This window comes from Ictidomys tridecemlineatus, chromosome 11, assembly GCF_052094955.1.
Source record: "Ictidomys tridecemlineatus isolate mIctTri1 chromosome 11, mIctTri1.hap1, whole genome shotgun sequence".
Lineage (NCBI taxonomy): Eukaryota > Metazoa > Chordata > Mammalia > Rodentia > Sciuridae > Ictidomys > Ictidomys tridecemlineatus.
This window is the reverse complement of record NC_135487.1, coordinates 47,769,364-47,791,788: the sequence shown is the minus strand read 5'-3', so window position 1 is coordinate 47,791,788 and position 22,425 is coordinate 47,769,364. Positions and strand designations below refer to the sequence as shown.

At 37.8% G+C, this 22,425-nt stretch overlaps 1 protein-coding gene across 7 annotated transcripts in view; it reads right to left on the bottom strand.

The window, feature by feature from the left end:
• The window catches only part of Patj (PATJ crumbs cell polarity complex component), a 344,745-nt gene that overhangs the window by 62,433 nt on the left and 259,887 nt on the right, over window positions 1-22,425 (bottom strand). For all 7 annotated transcript variants that reach the window (XM_078026378.1, XM_078026375.1, XM_078026379.1 and 4 more), the window contains 3 exons: window positions 21,376-21,450; window positions 17,007-17,124; window positions 12,384-12,517 (listed from right to left, as the gene is read on the bottom strand). In XM_078026378.1, the coding sequence (XP_077882504.1) occupies window positions 12,384-12,517; window positions 17,007-17,124; window positions 21,376-21,450 (327 nt within the window). The remainder of the gene's footprint in view (window positions 1-12,383; window positions 12,518-17,006; window positions 17,125-21,375; window positions 21,451-22,425) is intronic.

The following is a 22,425-nucleotide window of genomic DNA, read 5'->3' as shown; positions in this document are numbered from 1 at the left end:
GTCTAAGCCTGTTCACAGAATGGTGGAGCTTTAGGAGGGCCAGGGCTACAGCCACAGGCCTACTGGAGCCAAGGATTAGAAGTCACTCAATGCCTTTTCACACTATTGGTCAGTGCAAATCAATGGACCAGGTCAGACTCACGGAATGTTGGAAGAAATTGCATAAAAATTAAGGTCAATTTTAACCTTTCACAGCCTCTGTCAAGTTGCCAGGGGGAATTTTCCACTCTGTAAATAGTGAAAAGCCACAATGCCAGATGGGATGAGCCCTGGTTTGGCCAGGGAAACCTGCATTCAGATTTGAAATCTGCCACTTATCACAACTTTATTTATTTTTTTTTGTTTGTGGTGCAGTGATTGAACCTAAGGCCTCACACATGCTGAGCAAGCGCTCATCTATATCCCCAACCCTTTTTATTTCATTTTGAGACCAGGGTCTTGCTGTGTTGCTGAGGCTGACCTCTAACTTGCAATCCTCCTGGGTCAGCCTCACGAGTAGCTGGGATTATAGGTGTACACCAGTGTGTCTAGTTCATTAGAACATTATGATCAATGCTCTCATTGAGTTATTAAAAATCTCTGAGCTAGTATTTCTGCCTCTGTAAAAAGAACTAATAAATCCTACATTTCAGAGTTTGGGTATAAAATAAGGTTTTATACATTTGAAATGTCACATGTAAATTGTGAACCATAGTAAGTGCTGAACAATTGCTAACAAGGGCCCCCAAGATGATGAAGATATCTAGGTTTTAAGGGGCATATCTAGCAAATAAAGGGAGGAGAAAATATATATATACTTGAGTGGTCAAAATTGATGATTTTAAGGAATAACAACAATTTTGGTCCATATTTTCATTTCTAATTTTCCTGTTATCACGAAGATTCCAAAATATAACTGATTTTTCCTTTTTAAGAAAGATTGTGTTATAGGAATATTTTAGCTTATCCTTTCTCAATTCAGAACTAAGCTCAAAGGATCCTTTGAATGCCAACCAGCTCTAAGTTAGTCTATAGGAATCCTGCTCCCAGACATTTTGATTTCTTTTTTATTAAGTATAATCTTTATTGTTCATCAAGTCCATATTTATTAATTTTCCTATTTGCTAAAATGCATTTGTAACCCCTAAATCAGTGCTTAGTACTTTCACTGTCATTTACAGACACATGCAGTGTTGAAAATATTGAGTTTTCTAATTCCTTGATCCCTAGTTCTTATCTTGTAAACAAGTATCCATTTTGTGGTCTACTTAGTGCTTTTTCTTGCATTTTTGTGGGTTTTAGTTGTGATTTTGCTGTTTAAAGCAGTCCTGGTAGGTTGAGGATGAAGACTGCAAGTTTGAAGACAGCCTAGGCAATTTAGCGAGACCCTGTCTCAAAAGAAGAGAAAGGGCTGGGGGTGTGGCTGAGTGGTGAACACTAGCCTGGCATGTGCAGGGCCCTGGGCTTAAACGCTAGTACTAGAAAAAAAAAATTAAAAAGTAAAAAAGAAAAAAAGCTCCTCAGGCATAGGGCTGAAATGCCATTTAGTGCTCCTAAGTGAGAGAGGCTGTGATGTTCCTTAAAGAGAAAGCCTGTGTGTGGGCTAGGCTTTGTCCAGGCACCAGTTAGTGTTGCTGGCTCAACATAAATGAGTCAACAATACACAGTAAATAAGATCTCTTTAAATAGAAGTACACAAAAAACAAGGTTGTGTATTGATTTGACTGTTGAAAATGCTGTGATCAGAGGCTTGGAGGAACCTCTCTCTGTGCTTCCCTAGAAGCCGTGGTTCAGTTTTCCGTAACTAAGTGTTTGCCTGGACTTGATAGAACAAATAATGAGAACTGCCTCTCCTGCCCACCACTGCTTTTTCCTGGTGATCCTTTACTACAAGAAACTGGGAAGCCTGGGGTGAAAGCTGGTTAAGGCAGAAAGGAGACGCATACTATCTGTGATAGAGATGACAGGTCCCCTTGACAAAGGCAGTTCTCCATTGTACTTGCCACCATAGGGCAGGGATGGGAAATTTAAAAACATGTTGTGTTTGTGCTGTTACACTGATACCTACGTGAATTTAATGAAAAAAATTTTTCTGTGGGTGGTACTGGGGTTCCAACCCAGGAGTACTTTGCCACTGAGCTACATTCCCAGATCTTTTCTAATTTTTATGTTGAGACAGGGTTTTGCTAAGTTGCCAAGGCTGGCCTTGTACTTGTGAGCCTACTGCCTCAGCCTCCCAATGGCTTTCCATTCTTTGAACCAATTACAAAAGTAAGATTCAGGAGCTGGAGGCAGAGCTCAGTGGTAGAGCTCAGGGGTAGAACATTGCCTAGAATGTTCAAGGCCCTGGGTTTGATCTCCAGCACTGCAAATAAGGAAGGTAAAGAAAGCTGGGTACAAAGGTAAAGTTCAGAAATGATTCAAGAGGAGTGGCAAGCTGCTGATCTTCCCTTCCCTTTCCTTTGTGGATGCAGAGAATTTGACAGCATCTTATTGATTCATGAGATGTGAAAGATTAAGAGGCTACTTAATTTTAAAAGCCACAGGACTTGAGGAAGCACCATGCTTTCCTTACTCTAAGATAACATGACGAATCTCACGGTCAAGTGTTTATTTAATGTACTGCTTTCCTATCATCACAATAAAAGACTATTACTTCAGAAGAAATATGATGTTTGTCAAATTGTTGTCATTTTTTACTTGCTAACCTCATAGGTTGAATATATATTGTTTCTATTCACAAAAACCAGAGAAATTATACAAAGGAAGCCAGAAAGAGGGAAAGGAACTTATCTATCACACTTGAAATGATAAGTTTTAATAATCAGGATACTCAATGGACATGGTGGCACATGCATATAATCCCAGTGACTTGGAGGCTAAGGCAGGAGGATAGCAAGTTTGAGGCCAGCCTCAGCTATTAAGTGAGATCCTAAGCAACTTAGCAAGACCCTGTCTCAAAATAAAAATAAAAAGGACTTGGGGGACTGTGGTTGTGGCTCAGTAGTAGAGTGCTTGCCTTGCATGTGTGAGGCCCTGGGTTCAATCCTTAGCACCACATATGAACAAATAAAATAAAGGTATTGGGTCCATCTACAACTAAAATATATATAAATATATAATGTTTTTATATTATAATATAATATATATTTGTGGATGCAGAGTATTTGATAGCATCTTATTGATTCATGAGATGTGAAATATGTATTAAAAATATATAAAATATATTATATATAGTATATATAATATTATATATAATATTATATATTATAATATATAATATTATATAATATAATATATTATAATATATAATATTATATAATATATATAACAACGTGTGTGTGTGTGTGTGTGTGTGTGTGTGTGTGTGTGTTTAGGGCTGGGGACACAGGTCAGCATTAAGTGCCCTGGGTTCAATCCCTGATTAAAAAAAAAAAGTCAGGATACTCTTTTCTGCTAATAATTTGAGTTCACTTACACAGATTTTGAGAACCTTGGAACATAGGCTTCAATTAACCCATACAAAACTGACATAAAAGGAACAAATAGAGTCTGTATTCTAATATGCACTACAGAAGAGGAAGAAAATGGATCAAAATGTTCCCTATTAATTTGGAATACTGTAACATTCTTAGGCAAGAAGCTATAGATAACAAAAAAGCAGTAATCCAGCAATAGGTAGAGTGGCTCTTTTGACAAAAAAGAATTAAATGCTCAGTTACTCTGGAAGAAATAACACACCCATGTGTGCAGGTGCATGTGTTTTAATGCAATTGACTATGTAAGCAATTCTAAAATGTAAACTCAGGAATTGCAAACTCTTGCATACATTTACAGGTAACTAAAATTTAAAATGAAAATCATAGCAATAAAAGAGCTAATATAAGAATTGCTGTGAATACATAAAATGTTTTGCACTTCAAGATTGTGAATAACTTTCCCAAGCTCAAAAAATGAAACCCTTTCATATTTACTTAAGGTGGAGTTCCTTGGCCAAGTGTGATTTAACAAAAAGTTGATACTCATCAATATGAATATAATTTTTCATACTGAAATATAGATTTATTTAAGGAAATGGTATAATATTTGCATTGTATTTTATAAGTCCCTATAGTTCCATCTGGTCCTTATTTATTTAAATTTTACTCAGCTTGCATAATATTTTTGCTTACAGTCATATTCTTTAGGACCAGAAATGTCCAAATCTGGAAATTCAGAGGTACTATTCGTTAACATTCTTTCAGTGTGATTCATAGACTTTGCAAACTCTGCTTTGATTTGAAAGTAAAACTAAGGTAATAAGATGTTTTCTATAAAAATATATGACTTAAGCAATAACGATAAAAGGAGCTTGGCTTTGGGGATTACATGCCAAAGCAAACCACACTCCTCATGAAGTAGAATGTACAAAGTTCACATGAAGGGGAATAGCAAAATAAAACACTTAATCAAATGTATAATAGCTTTCCACTCTGCTTACTTTAAAAATATGTAGTGGTTTAAATTGCCGCAGTCCACTTTTAAATCGTCAAAAGCAGTAATAAGGACACAATAGCATGCAATGTGATGAGGGGTTAAGTGAGGTCACTTCAGAACATGACAGATGGTTGCAGTGGAAGGACAGGCATTCTTCACCTCAATTTCTAGACAGATGAACTCTGTCATGTGACATCCAAATGGGAGAGTCCTTCTACCTCGAGGGGACTTACTAATGTATCTGTCCCTAGAACTTTTGTTTCAAAAGAATGAAATACATTGGTATTGCTCTGTAGAACTTCCATGTAATAAGAACAAATTAAACGGGCCCCAGGGCAGGGGTACAGCCTAGTGGTGGAGCACAAGCTCAGCACTCATGAAGCCTTGGGTTCAATTCCCAGCACCAAAATGAACAAACTGGCATTAAGTCCAGTGGTGAAAACAATGCAGACCTGAAACTTCGAGAGAAATGATCAGATTCTAAATTTGACATTCCTAGGCCTTTTTAAAATTGAGAATATCTAAGTTTTACAATTGAACCTGGGAATCCATGGACTTCATTCACCACGGAATAGGACAAAAACATGAAGACAAGGTCCTTGTCTCATTTTTCCTCTTGCAAAGAGATTTCAAGATAACACAAGTCCAGAAAATAGGGATTTATAAACTTTCACTTTCTGGTCTTCCCCTTTTCAATCTATCAATTCTTCTTCAAAGGTCATGGCTTCAATGCTGTTTTTTTAGAAATGGACAGGACACTCCAGCAACAGTGACTGGAGGACCCCCTGACTGAGCTCAAGCAGGCTACAGCCTAGCAGCAGGCGGGAGCAGGACTGGCTGGAGGTCAAGGTGGCCAGCAGACTGGAATTCAGAGGCGCAATGAGGCCGGAGCAGCTGTGTTTCTAAGTGTGCAAGGCATTGCTCGGGGTACTGCAGATACACAGGCTTGGTGGGCAGGACACAGAGGACAGGGGACACATGGTAGTACCCCTGGGAAAAGGGGCAAGTAGGGTGGCTTTCACATCAGGTGGACTGTCTGAACCCCAACAGGCCAACAGCTGGCGTCTCTCGAGTCCAACTTATCCTGTATCTGTTCCCTCATTTGTAAGTGGGGAAAACACTATGACTTGTCCTCTAGGGTGGATTGAGGATTACCTGAGAGGACACATACATGTCAATTACATATCCAGAACAGAACTCAAATCAGATGTCAAAAAGTTTGATGCTGCCGGACATAGTGGTGCACTATCCCAGCTGGTCAGGAGGCTGAGGCAGGAGGATTGCAAGTTCAAAGCCAGCCACAGCAACCTATTTCAGAATAAATATAAAAGGACTGGAGATGTAGCTCATTGTAAGAACACCCTGGGTTCACTCCCTAGTACCTCTATCTCTCAAAAAAAGAACATGATGAGGAAAAACAAATACCTAACTGTCTAGGAACAGTCATGTTGCAATGTGCAGATAACACACTGAGAAGCTCAGATGAGGAGAGCGAGGATCTGCTTTAATGCAATGCTCACTGGTGATCAGCAACAGCTGGGCTTACTATGATGCATACTAAGCAAAGTCCATTATATTCATTATCTTAATCAATCCACATAACAACCTTAAGTGGTAAACACAACAGATTTAAATTGAAAAAGACAAAGACGTTGCCTGTCCAGAGCCACGCAGTTAACGATCTGAGATTTCTGATGCCAAAAAATTGCACCAATGCTCTGCAGTGCTGCCTGCTGCATTTCACAGAACACACTGCCCAAAGCCTGGGACGTCTGGCAATGCTCAGCAGAAAGAGGAAAATACATAGGAAGAGGGTCCTTGAGATATTATCTTCATTCTTTCTCCACTTCCTCTGTTCAATCCTAAGAACGGTTCAAGTCTGTGGGTATTCCAAGATAAAAGATTTACTTCCTACATTTTTCTTTTTCTTCTCTAGAATTCCCAAGGTCCGTAACATAATAGCCTCAATGAATCAAGGGGGCTATATCTTAATTCTTCTGAGGACATTGGTAATAAATCCTCATCAGGAAATCTTTCTGAGAAGGGGACACTGGGGGGACCGGGGAGAGGCTTAAGAATATGGCACAAATGTCAGAAGAGATAAGAGCTCTTGGTCTTTCATCTGGCAGATTGAGTCCTCTGAGATGTAGGATTTCATGTAAATTAATACCCAAACAAGGCCAAGGGGAGAGTGAAATGGTAAGGGTGAGGAAAGACAGAATGAAAGGATGGACTGCTGCACAGATGGATGGAAGGAAACAAAAAATATGAATTAATATATTACCTCTGCTCTACAGCATGCCTTATTCTGGCTCCTGAGTTTACATAAAACATAACAAACAGCCTATATTGATTAAATCTGGAAAGTTCTTACTACTTTTTTTATGCTTTCCAGAGATTTTAATAGTCCCTATTATGATTTTTCACTGGTTGATTTCCAATATTAGATCATAAACAATGGGGCAAAGTGTTGCACACCTGTAATCCCAGTGACTCAGGGGGCTGAGACAGGAAGATCACAAGTTTGAGGCCAACCTCAGCACCTTAGCAAGACCCTGAAATGAAAAGGGCTAGGAATGTAGCTCAGTGGTAAAGTGCCCCTGGGTTCAATCTTCAGCCTCACATAAGGGGGAGGGGGAAGAGAGAGAGAGAGAGCATAAACATTAAAGGCAGTAGAATTAAACATGAATGAATGTGTGCACTCTTTGAGAACAGTTATCTCACTCAATTTTGCATCCTCAGCACTAAGCAAAGGACAGACTTTGAACAAACATATGCAACCTATTGCACTATCGCAGAAGAGCCATGCTCCCCAGAGGCAGACCTGGGAGCGGCATCTTAGATGAAAGCATCTAAGCCGGAAGGCTGTCACTGAGGACTGGGTCCAGGTGTGCTTATAAACGACCCTGAAATGCTCACCCTCATCATTATCTTGGTACTTAAAAGGCTGGCCTGGACACCCAGCTGCAGACACAATGGGACAGTGAGTGCGATCTCCCCTGTGATCTCAGGAGCCATCTGTCTTGGCCCGAGAGAAACTATTTATAGAAGAGACGACTGATGTGGTATCAAGACTAGGTCCCAGAGACTTAATTCCTCTAAAGATGCCCCAGATATCTGCTGGCCACACAACAAAGAGGACATGGAAACCCTAACCGGGAGGGTGGGGTGAAATTCAGAATGTATTTTTCCCTGCTACAGAGCTGCAGGGAGCATGTATCACATAAGCTCATGTGCAGAGTACTTTTGATGCTGGGCCTCAACACTTTGTACAAGTCCCTTTCATAAGCTTTCATTTTTGTTTGTGAACTTCTTGCTGGCTGGATGCAAACCCAAGACCTGACTGAAAAATGTGACCCAGAGAGTCAATTAGGTTGCATGTTCCATACTGAAATTTAAGGGGGAACAGAAAAAGAAAAAAACAAAGATCTTCATTGTGGAAACAGTGGATTTATTTGTTAAAGTACCTTCCATCCCCCTGCTTTTCTCTCTTTAAAATGACAGGCCAATCTATCTTCTTGTGAGTCTAACTTATAGGTTTTGATGAGGTACATGAGGTTAGGAAATAAAAACTATGTCCCATCCCTCACTTTTAAGTGGTGCTTATCCTTCCAAGGACAATGGGATTTATGGTCTCAAAAGGCAGAACTATATATTATGAACCTCATGATGCCTTAAAGAATTTTCTTTTTGGCTGCCTCATGGTGATAAAAGAAGCATTCAACAAAGGCTTCACACCCAAGTTGCAGAAGGTGACATGGCTCAGCGAATGTCCACAGGTTGATACCTGGAGTCCAAGCAGATTAGATATTATAGACCCAAGAACAGCATGGGCACATCTTGTCCACAAATCTGAGTAATCCACAAGAGCAAAATTGTACCAACAACAAAGACCGAAACAAAAGCCACAACTTATTCAGCCAGGCCAGCCATGCTGAATGAACTCTGATTCCTATGGCAAATCTAGCTGTGCCTACATTAAAAAATATAAGAAGACATATTTACAAAAATTAAATCAGAGACAAAGACACATCAAGGAAAGAAAATTTCAGACCAATATCCCTGATGAACATAGATGTAAAAATTCTTAATAAAATATTGGCAAAACACCCACAAAAATACATTAAAAAGCTAGTGTACCATGATCAAGTGGGGTCCCCCCCAGGAATGCAAGGTTGGTTCAACATGGAAATCAATAAATGTAATTCATCATATCAATAGACTTAAAAACAAGAATCACATGATTATCTCAATAGATGCAGAAAAAGCACTTGACAAAATATAGAACCCCTTCACATTCAAACACTAGAACTATGGATAGTAGAACCATACCTGAGCTACATCATTCTAAATGAAGAAAAATTGAAGGCATTCCCTCTAAAAACTGGAACAAGACAGGGTTGACCTCTTTCACCACTTTTGGTTAACATAGTCCTTGAAATTCTAGTCAGAGCAATTAGAAGAAAGAAATTAAAGGGCTACAAATAGGAAAAGAAGAATTCAAACTATCCCTATTTGCCAATGACATGATTCTATATTTAGAAGACCCCCCCTCAAAAAAAAATGACTAGAAAACTTTTGGAACTCATAAATAAACTCAGCAAAGTAAAAAGAGATAAACTACCCATAAATCAACTGCATTCCTATACACCAGTGATGAATCAACTGAAAGAGAAAGTAGAAAAACTATTCCATTCACAATAGCCTTAAAAAAAGAGAATATTTGGAAACAATATAACAAAAGAGGTGAAAGACCTCTACAGTGAAAACTACAGAACTCTAAAGAAAAAAATTGAAGAACATAGAAGATGGAAATATCTTGTATAGGTAGAATACTGTCAAAAATGGCCATACTAACAAGCATTATGCAGTTTTAATGCAATTATTAAGGTTCTGATGATATTCTTTATAGAAATAGAAAACAAGTCATGAAATTCATCTGGAAAAATAAGAGACCCAGAATAGCCAAAGCAATCCTCAGTGAGAAAAGTGAAGCAGGAGGCATCACAATACCAGACCTTAAGTTATATTACAGAGCTATAGTAATAAAAATGGCATGGCATTGGCACCAAAAGTGACATGAAGACCAATGGTACAGAATAGAAGACACAAAGACAAACCTACATAAATACAGTTATCTCATATTAGAAAAAGGCACCATAAACACACAATGGAGAAAAGTAGCCTATTTAACAAATGGTGCTAGAAAAACTAGAAATCCACATGTAACAAAATGAAATCAGATTCCTATCTGACATCCTGCACAAAATTCAACTCAAAGTGGACCAAGGACCTAGGCATCAGACCAGAGACCCTGTTCTTTCTAGAAAAAAAAGTAGGCCCAACTCTCCATCATGTCTACTTAGGAACCAAATTCCTTAAGAAGACTCCTAAAGTACAAGAAGTAAAATGAAGATTCAATAAATGGGATGGTATCAAACTAAAAGGCTTCTTCACAGCAAAGGAAATAATCAAGAACATGAACAGAGAGCTTACAGAATTGGAGAAAATATATAAAGAACTCAAAAAATAACACCACAAAAACAAATAACTCAATCAATAAAGGGGCTAAAGAACTGAATAGACATTCACAAAAGAAGAAATACGATCAGTCAACAAATATATGAAAAAATGTTCAACATTGCTAGCAATTAGATAAATGCAAATTAAAACTACACTGAGATTTCATCTCACTCCAGTCAGAATGGTAATTATCAAGAAAACAAGTAACAATAAGTGTTGGCCAGGATGTGCTGGTAGAACTGCAAGTTGGTGCAACTATTCTGAAAAACAGTATGAAGATTCCTCAGAAAAATTGGGGTGGAAACACTATTTGTCCCAGCTATCGCACTCCTCGGTTCATACCTAAAGGATTGAAAATCAGCCTACTATAGTGATGCAGTCACATCAATGTTTATAGCTGCTTAACTCATAATTGTTAAACTATGGAATCAACCTAAGTGTCCTTCAACAGATGAATGAATAAAGAAAATGTGGTATGTATATACACAATGGAAAATTACTCAGCCTTAAAAGAATGAAATTATGACATTTTCAGGTAAATGGATGGAACTTGGGACTATCACAATAAGAGAAATAAGCCAATCCCCTAAAAACAATGACTGACTTTTTGTTTTCTCTGATATATGAATGCTAATTCATAATAAGGGGGGTGGAGCTAGGGAAGAATCAAGTTACTTTAGATTAGCTAGAGGGGAGGGAAGGGAGTATGGCGGACAGAAGGATAGTAGGATGAATCTGACATTATTATCCTATGTGCATAGATGACTAAATGACTGGTATGTGGCCATATGCCAGGATTCTCTAGATCAGGCCAGTGAACAGAGAAGAGACAGTAAGAGTGGGTTTCTGCAATACCCACTTGGTATTGGACTCTTGGACTCTTCTGTTGCTTTAGGGGATTAGTATTTATTACAGAAGAACAATAGAATCTCCCCACTCCCCAAAAGCATAGCACAGAAACATTATGCTCCTGCCCAAAATGGAAAAAAAAATAGTTCGTGGATCATGCATTTGTTTTATCTATAAACCAGGCCCATATACTTCATGCCTCACTAGATAAATGGGCAAAGGAAATATCAAAATATTCATTTAAGGGGTTGGGGTTGTGGCTCAGTGGTAGAGTGCTCGCCTAGCATGCACGAGGCACTGGGTTCGATCCTCAGCACCACATAAATGTAAAATAAAGATATTGTGTCCACCTAAAATTTAAGAATAAACATTAAAAATAAATATTCACTTAAATATACATTCATGATAAAAGTGATTCCCTATTTTTGGGGGGTTGGGTGGGTGGTAAAAAGCAGGCTGAATAGAGCTGAAGAGTGGGAGGGAGATTTGTTTTTCATTTTACAGCCTTTCATGCCAATCTAACTTGGTTCAACGTGCATGTATTACCTGATTCTAATACGTATGCACTGATTAATCACATTTTGAGCAAAGTAAAAAAAAAAAAAAAAAAGCACACACACAGAAAGTTTTATATTTCAATGTATTATTGAATAGTGACATATAAAAGGTACTGAACAATTAAAAAAATCATCCTAGGAAAAGCTAAGAATCTAGACTAGTTTTTCAAAAAAAATTATCAGTTTATACGAACTCTATTTTTTTGGCTCGAATAATTTATATATATATATTTTTAATTGGTACTGGGGATGAAATCTAGGACCCTGTGCATGCTAGGAAAATGCTCTGCAATGCTCTACACCTGTAGCCTCTGATATTTATGGTTTTTTTTTTGAACCCCAAAGTGCTTTACCACTACATGGTGTCACTCAGTTACTTAGCATTTTGCTAAGTTGCTGAGTCTGGCCTTGAATTTACAATCCTCCTGCCTCAGTCTCTTGAGTTCCTGGGATTAAAGCATGTGCCACTGTACCTGGCTTGTTTACTTTTTATCTACCATCCCATTAAATAATAATGGTGATGGAGGATGATAATAATAGTTCCTATTTACTGAACACTTACCATGTGCCAAGCACTGCTCTAAATATTGTTTTAGTACTTCTAAATGCTGTGCTCCTATAGGTCTAATTAGTCTTTACAAAAACCCTCAACATCCTAAATGGAGAAACTCCTGGTGAAAATTACATGTTCAGAAAAACTTGAGGGGCTGGAGTTGTGGCTCAGTGGTAGAGCACTTGCCTAGGGTTTAATTGTGAGGCCTTGGGTTTAATCCTCAGCACCACATAAAAATAAATAAATAAAAATATTGTGTCCATCTACAACTGAAAAAAAAAAAAAAGAAAAAGAAAAGAAACACTTGAAAACTGGCAATTATATGGAAGCACATGATATTTCCCATAATATTAAAATGCTGAGTCTTCCATAGATGTGTTCCAGGGCCATAAAGAGCCTCAACAGTTAATTCTGCGATAATCGATATATTTTACATAGAAACTTACCAAGGGTGTATCTCTTCCTCCCACAATGCTGAGACCAAGGCCTGAGCGTCCCTTGGATATTTCTATAATCATTTCCTGGCCAGGGACAATGGGACACGTTGCAGGATCCACTGACAGAGGAGCCTGGAAGCTACCTGGGGGGAGGAAAGAAAGACAGAATAATGAGAGGCAGTCTGGCCTGCATGCTTCACTACTGGCAGAGCACAGAGTTTGCATGTGTTTATCATTTCACTCTCCTCCTGCCAAGAATCATGAAGGAAAAACCTTGGTCATTCACTCAGGGATGAAATGCGACATTCCGATGACTTTTTTTTTTTTAGTGATGCTGGGCTTGCACCAGGGCCTCACACATGCCAGGCCAGCGCTTCACCACTGAGTTACATCCCCAGCCCTCTTGAAGCAAACCAGAGACCCCAGTTGGATCTTAGATCTGCTTAAAGTTGTTTAAACCTCAAAACACATCATGAGAACCATCAGGGGAAAATTTAACATAATTAAGCCATTGGGTACATAAAGTCATATGTTATAATGAGTAAAAAAAGAAGATCCTGAGTTATAAAACACTAAAAGTGCTTAAGTACTTTCAGTTAGACACAATATATGGATTATAATATATAAAATATTTAATCAATAAAGTATGTTTTAACTGAATCCAATAATTATTTAAAATTTATCTTCAAATATATTACAGGTTGAGCATCATTAACCCAAATATCTGAAATCCAAAAATTTCTGAACATTGACAGGATGCTGGCACAAGTGGAAAGTTCCATCTCGAATGCATGGGGTCATGGGTTGACCCCCAGTCTTATCAATAAATTAAAAGAAAAAAGAAAATTTCATACCTCTCTTCATAGGATGGGTAATAGTCCAGTTAAAATGCAGGTACACTAAAAACACTGTATAAAGCTATTCTCCAGCTGCATATATAAGGTAGATATGAAATGTAAATGAATTTTGTGTTTAGACTTGGGTCTCATCCCAAGCTATCTCATTAAGTATATGCAAATATTCTAAAATCCAAAATCTGAAATACTTCTAGTCCTAAGCATTTTAGGCAAGGGATACTCAACCTGTAAATATAATAGTAAAAATAATTTTTAAAAAACTATTATAAAAATACACTCAAGAATACTTGCTGGGTCCATTAGTGAGAATTTTTAAAAATATTTTATTTTTTTGTTGTAGTTGGACACAATACCTATTTTTTATTAATTTACTTTTATGTGGTGCTAAGGATTGAACCCAGGACCTCAAACATGCTAGGTGAGAACTCTACTGCTGAGCCACAACTCCAGCCCCTAGTGAGAGTCTTTTAAGAAGTTACTACTGATCTATAAGTTTCACTTAAAAAAAAAATCATTGTGTTAGTGCCAGGTATAGTATGCACACTTGTAATCCCAGCAATTCAGGAGGTTGAGGCTGGAAAATTTCCAAGTTTGAAGCCACCCTCAGCAAATTAGCAAGGCTTAAGCAACTTAGTGAGACCCTATCTCAAAATGAAAAAAAAAAAAGGGCTGGGCATGTGGCTCAGTAGTTAAGCATCCCCAAGTTAAATACACAATACCAAAAATAAAACTAAACAAAACAAAACGAAAAGAAATAAAGGAAAAAAATCATTGTTTAAGAATGGATTTTTCTAAAAACTAGAAAAAAATATTATATGCAAGAGAAGAAGTTTAATAACACCCCTTGATCCACTTCTATATATGTGCATTTACCAGACAAATAAACCTAGTCTATTAAACAAACAAACAAAAAACACTCTTCCAGACATGGTAGCACAAACCTGTAATCCCACTGACTCAGACTGAGACAGGAGGATCGTGGGTTCAAGGCTAGCCTGGACAACTTAACCAGACACTGACTCAAATAAAAAATAAAAAGAACAAAGATGTAGCTCAGTAGTAGAGCATCCCTGGGTTAAATCCCCAGTACATACGCACATTCTCTCTCTCTCTCTCTCTCTCTCTCTCTCTCTCACACACACACACACACACACACACACACACACACACACAGAAAGTCAAAACATTCAAAACATTAGTTTCAAGAGACTCTTAGTAGATAGAAATTTCTAGACAATGCCAACTTTTCTGTTAATTACTAAGACTGATCATCTTGAGGACTGATTCCTACATTGTGATAAAATTTAAAAGGCTGAAAAAAGAGGGCCCCATCTGCTGGTGAGCTGTAGTTAGTGCACAGAAACCAAGATGAAATCCACAATGCTTCATTAGATTATATAATAAGCAGGGGACTGCATACTACAGCCCTTTGGCCAAAACTGGTTTTTACATTTTCAAAATTCAAAAAAAAAAATTTAAAAAATAATATTTCCATTCATGTAAAAAGTATATGAAACCCAAGTTTTGGTTTCCATAAATAAACCTGTATTGGATACAGCCTACTAGCCCACATATGTATAGTCTATGGCTGCTGTCATACTACGAGGGCAGTTGAGTAGCTGTAACAGAGAACATATGGCCTGTGAGGCTAAAATTTTAACTACTTGGTTCTTTACATTGGCTGTCCTGTCCACATGGAATTTATTAATCTAATGGTCTCCCAGTTAAAAGCAAGAAATTTAGTGATACAACCTCAGTAACAATAAAAAGTGCCCTATTAGAAGAATATTAAATTGTAAACCTAATCTGTTTCTAGATCTTTATGCAGCATATATAGTTCACATTGCCACTCCTGTTAATTTACAATAAAAATGATGGACAATACTGGCACAATTTCACAGATGCTTTTAAAAGTTTATATTGCTTTTGTAAATGACCAGCTTACTCTCCCGAATGAGGAGAGAATACAGTAAGAGAGAAGGGAGATGGCATTTCTTTCCCTCCTCTGCTCCTTCCTCACCCTAGCGAGTCCTGAGTCAGTCTTTGAATTTATTTCTCTTAATAGAATTCAGTCCAAATCAGAATCATATCAATTCTTCAATAAATGTTTGGAAAGTGGGTGAGAAATGAATAAAATTCCCATAAATTAAAATGTAGAGTCATAAATTTCTCTTGTTTGGTATAGATATCGATATATATTACCAAAATTCAACTGTCTACACATCGAGTCAGCAATTTTTCTTGGTCAAAGTCCAGGTATACATATTTTGCAGATTGCTGGCCATACAGTCTCAGCTGCAACTACTTAACTCCATCTTTATAGTATGAAAGCAGCATGCTGCTTACTCATTTGTGTAAATACATGAGAGTCTCAATAAAACTATTAGTGAACATGGAAATATGAATTTCATATTTTCATAAAATAGGCTTTTTCCCCAACGTTTAAAAATGTGAAAAATAAAAAATAAAAATGTGAAAACCTGGCTGGGGTTGTAGCTCAGTGGTAGAGCACTTGCCTAGCATGTGTGAGGCACTGGTTTCGATTCTCAGCACCACATATAAATAAATAAAATAAGGGTCCATCAACAACTAAAAAATTATATGGAAAAATAAATAAATAAAGGTATTATGCCTATTTAAAAAAAGTAAAAACCATTTTAAGTTCATAAACTAAACAGGAAGAGGTAGCAGGCTACATTTGACTCACAGGCCATAGTTTCTTGATCATGTTCGTTAATTATTTTACTATAAACACAGTGCTTTAAAATAAAACCTAATTGTTAAACTTTTTATAAAAAAGTTAATATTTATGAAAAAAATATACTAAAGACAAGCTGGACATGTGATGCACACCTGTAATCCCAACTACTTAGGTGGCTAGGGCAGGAGGATGGCAAGGAGGCAGCACTGGGCAACTTAGCAAAGCCCTCTCTCAAAATAAAATTTTTTAAGAAAAGGATTGATTATGTACTTTAGTGATAGAATGCTTTCTAGCATATACAAGGGCCTTTGGTTCAATTTCCAGCTCTACATACACATAAACATTAAAGACAAATAATACCAAAAGGTATTAGGCCTGCTGAATTAACATAAGGTTATGTTTTGCCAATGGTGAGAGTAGTGTTTCAAAGCGTCCATTTTTCACAGATTAATATTGCATAAAACCAAAGTGGGAATATCTGCTGTTCATTTCAAAGTTCTGTGTTCAACCCTCAGTCAGCATAATTCAAGCCAGGAAGTTAAAGAAAGAAAGTACACATCAATTTCTTTAAGCACTGAAAATAAATCTTCAAATGGCTTACATCAACATGTAGTGCTAAAATTTGGGTTCAATATGATTTTTTAAGATATTAATCATGACCTAAATATAATCTTTTGCAGTGACTAGAGACTAATCTATCAGGCCAGACTCAAATAGCAATTACTGGGCTGGGGATGTGACTCAGTGGTACAGTATGTGCCTTGCATGCACAAGGCTCTGGGTGATCACCACCACCAAAGCCAAAACAAACCAACAAACAGAAAAACAAACAGCATTTACTACGGGTCTTGTCTGTTCCAGTCCTTTTATATTCCACGAGCAGTAGGCAACACCAACGTCACAGATGGAGAAATGGTTTAGGAAGTACAGTGATCTATCTACGTTCCAAAGCTGAAGAATGGAGTAGGGGTGCAGAGCTCCCTGTCTCTGGTCCAGTTCTCTTTTTAGGACACCATGATCCCTTCCTTCTCTAATATTTCATGAGTCAATGTAGCTCAGGGAAAAGAATCATACCACAGCTGGTGAAGTCGGTATCCGATGAATGATATGATGGAGTTGGCGCTAATGGTATCTCTTGTGAACTGAAGGAGGCTTTTGTTGAATATTTTTGCTCTTTCATCTGGCTGGCAGCCTACGAAAGGAAGGAAAATTAGATGAACATCAAAGACTGACAGGAGTGGTAACATGATACCGAAATAAAGGTACATTCCAATATTGTCTTTTGAGAGTTAAGGATGGGGAAGGTGGCAAGAATAATTAGGTTGATTTTTGCCCCATGCTTCCCTGTTAAACTTTATAGGTAAGATGCTTTAGTGAAGGAAGAAAGGAAGGAAGAAAGCTGAAGGTACTCTATCATTGTGATCTGTATATGAAGCTGGGCTGGAGAAAACCAATATCAAGTCCACATGTTTGTCTGAGCTCAGTGAAAAACAATCTATGCTGCAGATTTTCTGAACAACACTGTCTGTCTCTGCAGGATACACAAACAATAGTCAAAGATACATTAGGTAGGTTAATAAGCAACACCAGGGGAAGGAAGGGGAAAGAAATATCCAGAGAACGCCTACTAAATGTCAGGTACATCAATTACATTTAATTCATCTAAAGGAACTGTCCCTTATTCTCCTTTGATACCAGTGCCTGGAAAAATAGCAGGTACTCAATAAATGTTTGATAAATGAATGAGTGAGTGAATGAATGAACAGGTACAGAAGATCAAAACTAAAGACATGGGAAACTCAGGGTTGGAAGTTAACGTACAATTGAGTGACCTATGGGGACTTCTGTGTGAGCTTTGAAAAATTAACTTGTAATTCTGGATTTTGCTGATACCCCCCCCCCCCGCCCCCAAGAATATTAAAACACTGAGAGAAGACAAAAGGACTCCATGCTTGCTTAACAGGCAGTTAAGAAAGAGGCAGTGACCTGACCTGCCTTCTGGATTTGTAGTTAGTCAGGGAACCCATCCCCAGCTGAAGGATTCTGGTGGACGTAGTGAAGCACAGTCTAATCCTGGAGTCCAGAAATAGGACCAAGAACTGCTCCAGAACATTTCAAGATTCTGCCATGGAAGGGCTGTTTCTCAGCACAGGGCATCATACTTATAGTTTTCAAAACACTTGTATATCTGTGAACCCATCAATCAATGTACAGCCCTGAGAGTTAGTCGATAATATTTAGTTTTGATAAATCAAGACACAAATGTCAAGTGACAACCCTCAAATCACATAGCTAATTTGAGTAAGAGGTAGACTGAAAGTCAGTAGGTGACGAACACTACAAGTTTCAAGCATTTACCAAAGAGCTGCTAGGCCATAATTCCTGGTTTAGTTTTTTCCTTGCAGTTTTTCTATCATGATCATTTAATAGTGACTATACATATATTTTAAAAGACTCAGTTATATACTGAGCAGTGATTTTAAAGAGAGAAAAGTGGAAAAAAGACAACAAAAGGGTTAGTACCAGAAAACTGAGCACTGAAATAACTGAGATAGCCAGCTGCATAGAGGACCACATCTACCAGCCTTCTTGAAGGCAGGTGTGCCCAGAAGTCCTGGTCAGTGGGTGTGTAGTTTCCAGGTCATTCTCTTAAAGAGAAAGATCCTGCCTTTCCCTCCAGCCTGGCTGAAATGCAGCTGTACTGGTAAGAAATACAGCAGCCATCTTAGACCAGAAAATAGATGTCATGATTGGATGGAGATAATCCAGTAAGAATGGTTATCAGATAAGAGGTTCCATGACACTGTGGAGACACAACATCATGCTGAAATTGATCACACCCAGATTGCCTTGTGAAATAGAAGCTTCTTGCAGCAATTGAGTCTATATTTTACATCCAGTACTTTATTTTACATCAGTACTTTACATCCAGCTTTCACTTTGTATCATCTCAAGAAAGAACACGCATTCCCAACAAACCCAAAGGCAAGCTACAAGTTTTGTTGTTGTTTTCTAAAAAACCATATGAATTTTATAACAGAAAAGTACAGAGTAAACAGTTACTAGAATAGGACTTTTATAAAAGCAGGGAATGGTTGTAGCTCTTCTCTGTAACCCAGTTCCATGTAGCCTCTGGTGCTTAATAAATGACTAATAAGGGTTGGGGTTGTGGCTCGGTGGTAGAGTGCCTGTCTGGCACTTGTGAGGCACTGGGTTTGGTATTCAGTACCACATAAAACATATAAATAAAATAAAGGTACTATGTCCATCTACAACTAAAAAAATATTTAAAAAAATACATACAGGTAGAATTGAATTCCATTTAAAAATAAGAAAATAGGGGCTAAGGATGTAGCTCAGTGGTAGAGCACTTGTCTAGCTTGTGTAAGGCCCTGGGTTTAATCCCCTGCACTGCAAAAAAATAAACCAAAAAACAATAAAAATAAGGACACAGTCTATGAAGATCAAATGGAACATCTAACCATAGATGCAGAGGCAGAACAACTGCTGGTAGGTGTGGTGACAGGTAAACTTGGTCTCCTGTGGCTCATCCATTAGCACAGAATCAAACTACTAAGTATGGAGGAGAAGAGAATGGATTTGCTGTCGTGTATCACTATAATAGATTATAAAGCTGGAGTGGATTTTGCATGTCATCCAACCCAATTAAACCAGTGATTCTCAACACTGTCTCACAACAGGAATACCTAGGAAGTAAAAAAAAAAAATGGATCTGGACCCTTCCCTCCATTCCAGACCAAATAAACAGCAAAGGGTACGGAGTCCAAGGAAAGTGTTCCTCCCTCTTCCTTTCTTTCTTTTTAAAAATTGAGACTTATTGCTTAAAGTTAAAAATGATGTTTTTTTTTTTTTTTTTTTTTTGTTTTCCTTTATGGCACTACAGATTGAACCCAGGGGCACTCTTAACACTGAGTTATATCACCAGCTCTTTTTATTTTTGATTTTGGGACAGAGTCTTGATAAGTTTCCAAGGCTGGCCTGGAATGTGTGATCCTCCTGCTTCAGCCTCCTGAGTAGCTGGGATTATAGGTGTGTGCCACTAACGCTGAAGAATCATGAATTAACTCAGAGCTTCTGAGAGATTCACAGAAACCTCTCAGTTGTAAAACCTCTGTGGTTGTATCAAAATTACACTTATTAGGATTTTGAAGAAAAGTGTTCCACTTTTTCAGGTCCCCATGATAAGAAAAAAAAAATCACTACTTAAAAGAAGACATGAATTGCTAAATTTGCTACCACTAACTTGATGACCATAGACAAGTCACTTAACCTCCTCATCTGTAAATTGAGAGTGATGCATCTGTATTTTGCAAGGTTATCATGAAGGTTAGAGATAAATAAATAAATCTAGTACTGTGCCAGGAATAACCTAGGAACCCAATTAAGAATAACTATTAATTTTAATTTTTATTTTTTTCTGAAGGGACAGGTCTTTCTGACCTGAGCTGGGTGGAGATGGAACCCAGGGCTACATACATGCTGTAACTCAACCCTATTAATGCTTTCTTTCTTTTTTCTTTTTTTTTTTTTTGGTCCTCTTTCAACATGCTAATAAGCTATCAGGAGCTTCTCACTGATAATCTTCAGGGATGGAAAATTCCATTTCCATGAAGAAGCTCATGCCATTTGGAGCAGCTTGAACAGTTGGGAAGATCTCTATAATGAGCTAACCTGGCCTCACTGCAGATGCTGCCCCACTGATCTCTGATCATTTCTCTTCTGCAGCCACAGAAAAGGCTTATCATTTTCCCAGAGAAAAATGCTTTAGACACCTCAGTGCACATTTTTAAGAGGGGAGAAGAAAAGCCAGATCATGTTAGGATTTACCTCAGCTCAAAAATTCAATGGTTATGAAATTTTAGAGATGCTTTATACATGACTTGAGATGAACAATAATATATAAAATGCTAACACATTAGCAGGATTTGTAAACACATTACATAACACAAAAATCTGGTTTTAAATGAAAAAAAATTGCTTATGAGTTTCCATTGAACTTAATTTGATTATTTTGCAAGGTTCTTTTTACATTGTTTGATTGGTTGGTTTTTTGAGGTGCTAGGGATCAAACCCAGGGCCTTATACATGCTAGGTAAGTATATAACCATGGAGCTATGTCACTCCTGAGCCTAGCTACACCTTTTTTTTTTTTTTTAAATTTAGGCTTTTAGCATAGAATCTGAGAGAATTTTCAAAGGAATTTTCTTTGGCAGTGTTTGAAATATCATACACTCCTTGTGAGCTCTAGTTACCCACAGTTCTGAAACATACAAATAGTGAATAATGGAAATTTTATTTTTATTTATTTATTTATTAAGTGATAAAGGATTTGATCTTATGGTAATCACCTCCACTTCTTCCAGAATATAGTTTATATCGCACACCACACCAGTAGAGCAAAACCTAAGCACAAGTTACATACATCATCAGTTGGGTACTCCAATGTCTTCTGATGGTCTGCCACCACACCTTGACCAATCACCTGGGACAGGTCTTCCTGAAACATGAAAGATGAGATCAATTAGTGACATAGTAGGGCTCAGTAGCATTTTCCAACTTTGGCAGTTAGTTACCATTTAACAGAAAAGAAAATTACCAAGACACGTCAGAATCTAATGCATAGGAAAAGGACAGCTTATTAACTGAAATGATACTTTATAAATTGGCCAGAATGTTAAAGTCTGCCTCCCACCACATCTTACCCTTTTATTATAGGCAAATTTATAGGGGAAAGTATCATCTGATTATTTAGTTTAAGGCATGAACTTTTGCAATTGGGCGGGGGATGGGGCAAGGCAGGAAACATGGAGAGACACTGATTTGGACAAGAGAAAGCATTAGTCTGCTCTGGTGCTTGGAAAATCTGAGAGAACACTGGCTGGGGTCTAGCACTCAGAAGGTGGGATGGGAAACTGATCTGGAAATGAAAAGAAATTCCTTGACTTAAGAGTTCTCTACACACCTGAGCAGATTACTTGACCTCTTTAAGCCTCAATTTCCTCATCTACAAAATTGGAAAAAAAAAAAAAACAGTAGTCAGACTATAGGGCTACTAAGAGGATTAAATGAAGCAATATATGAAAGCACTTGGCACAGCATCTGGCAAATATCAGCATTTGATGACGATGCTTGTTATGACAGTAAATGGAATTGAGCTATGTTCCTGAATGCAAGGTGAATTGGTCAGAACAAAACAATGACCTGGACAGGACACTTTCTCCTTTGGGGAACGTTGGAACAAATATCTGACATTCCCTACCCTGACTTCCTTTTCTGGGCTTATTCACACACCCATTCCTCAATAGGCTCCTGCCAGATTTGTAACAACACATAGATAACAATTGGGTTATGCCCAGCTGCTCCTTATGAGATTAGGTAACAAGCCATCCTGCCTCACTGGTTCTCTATTGGTTTACAGCCTGAGAAATTTAACCCCAGCACACAATCCTGAGACTGAAACCTAAGTCCCCTC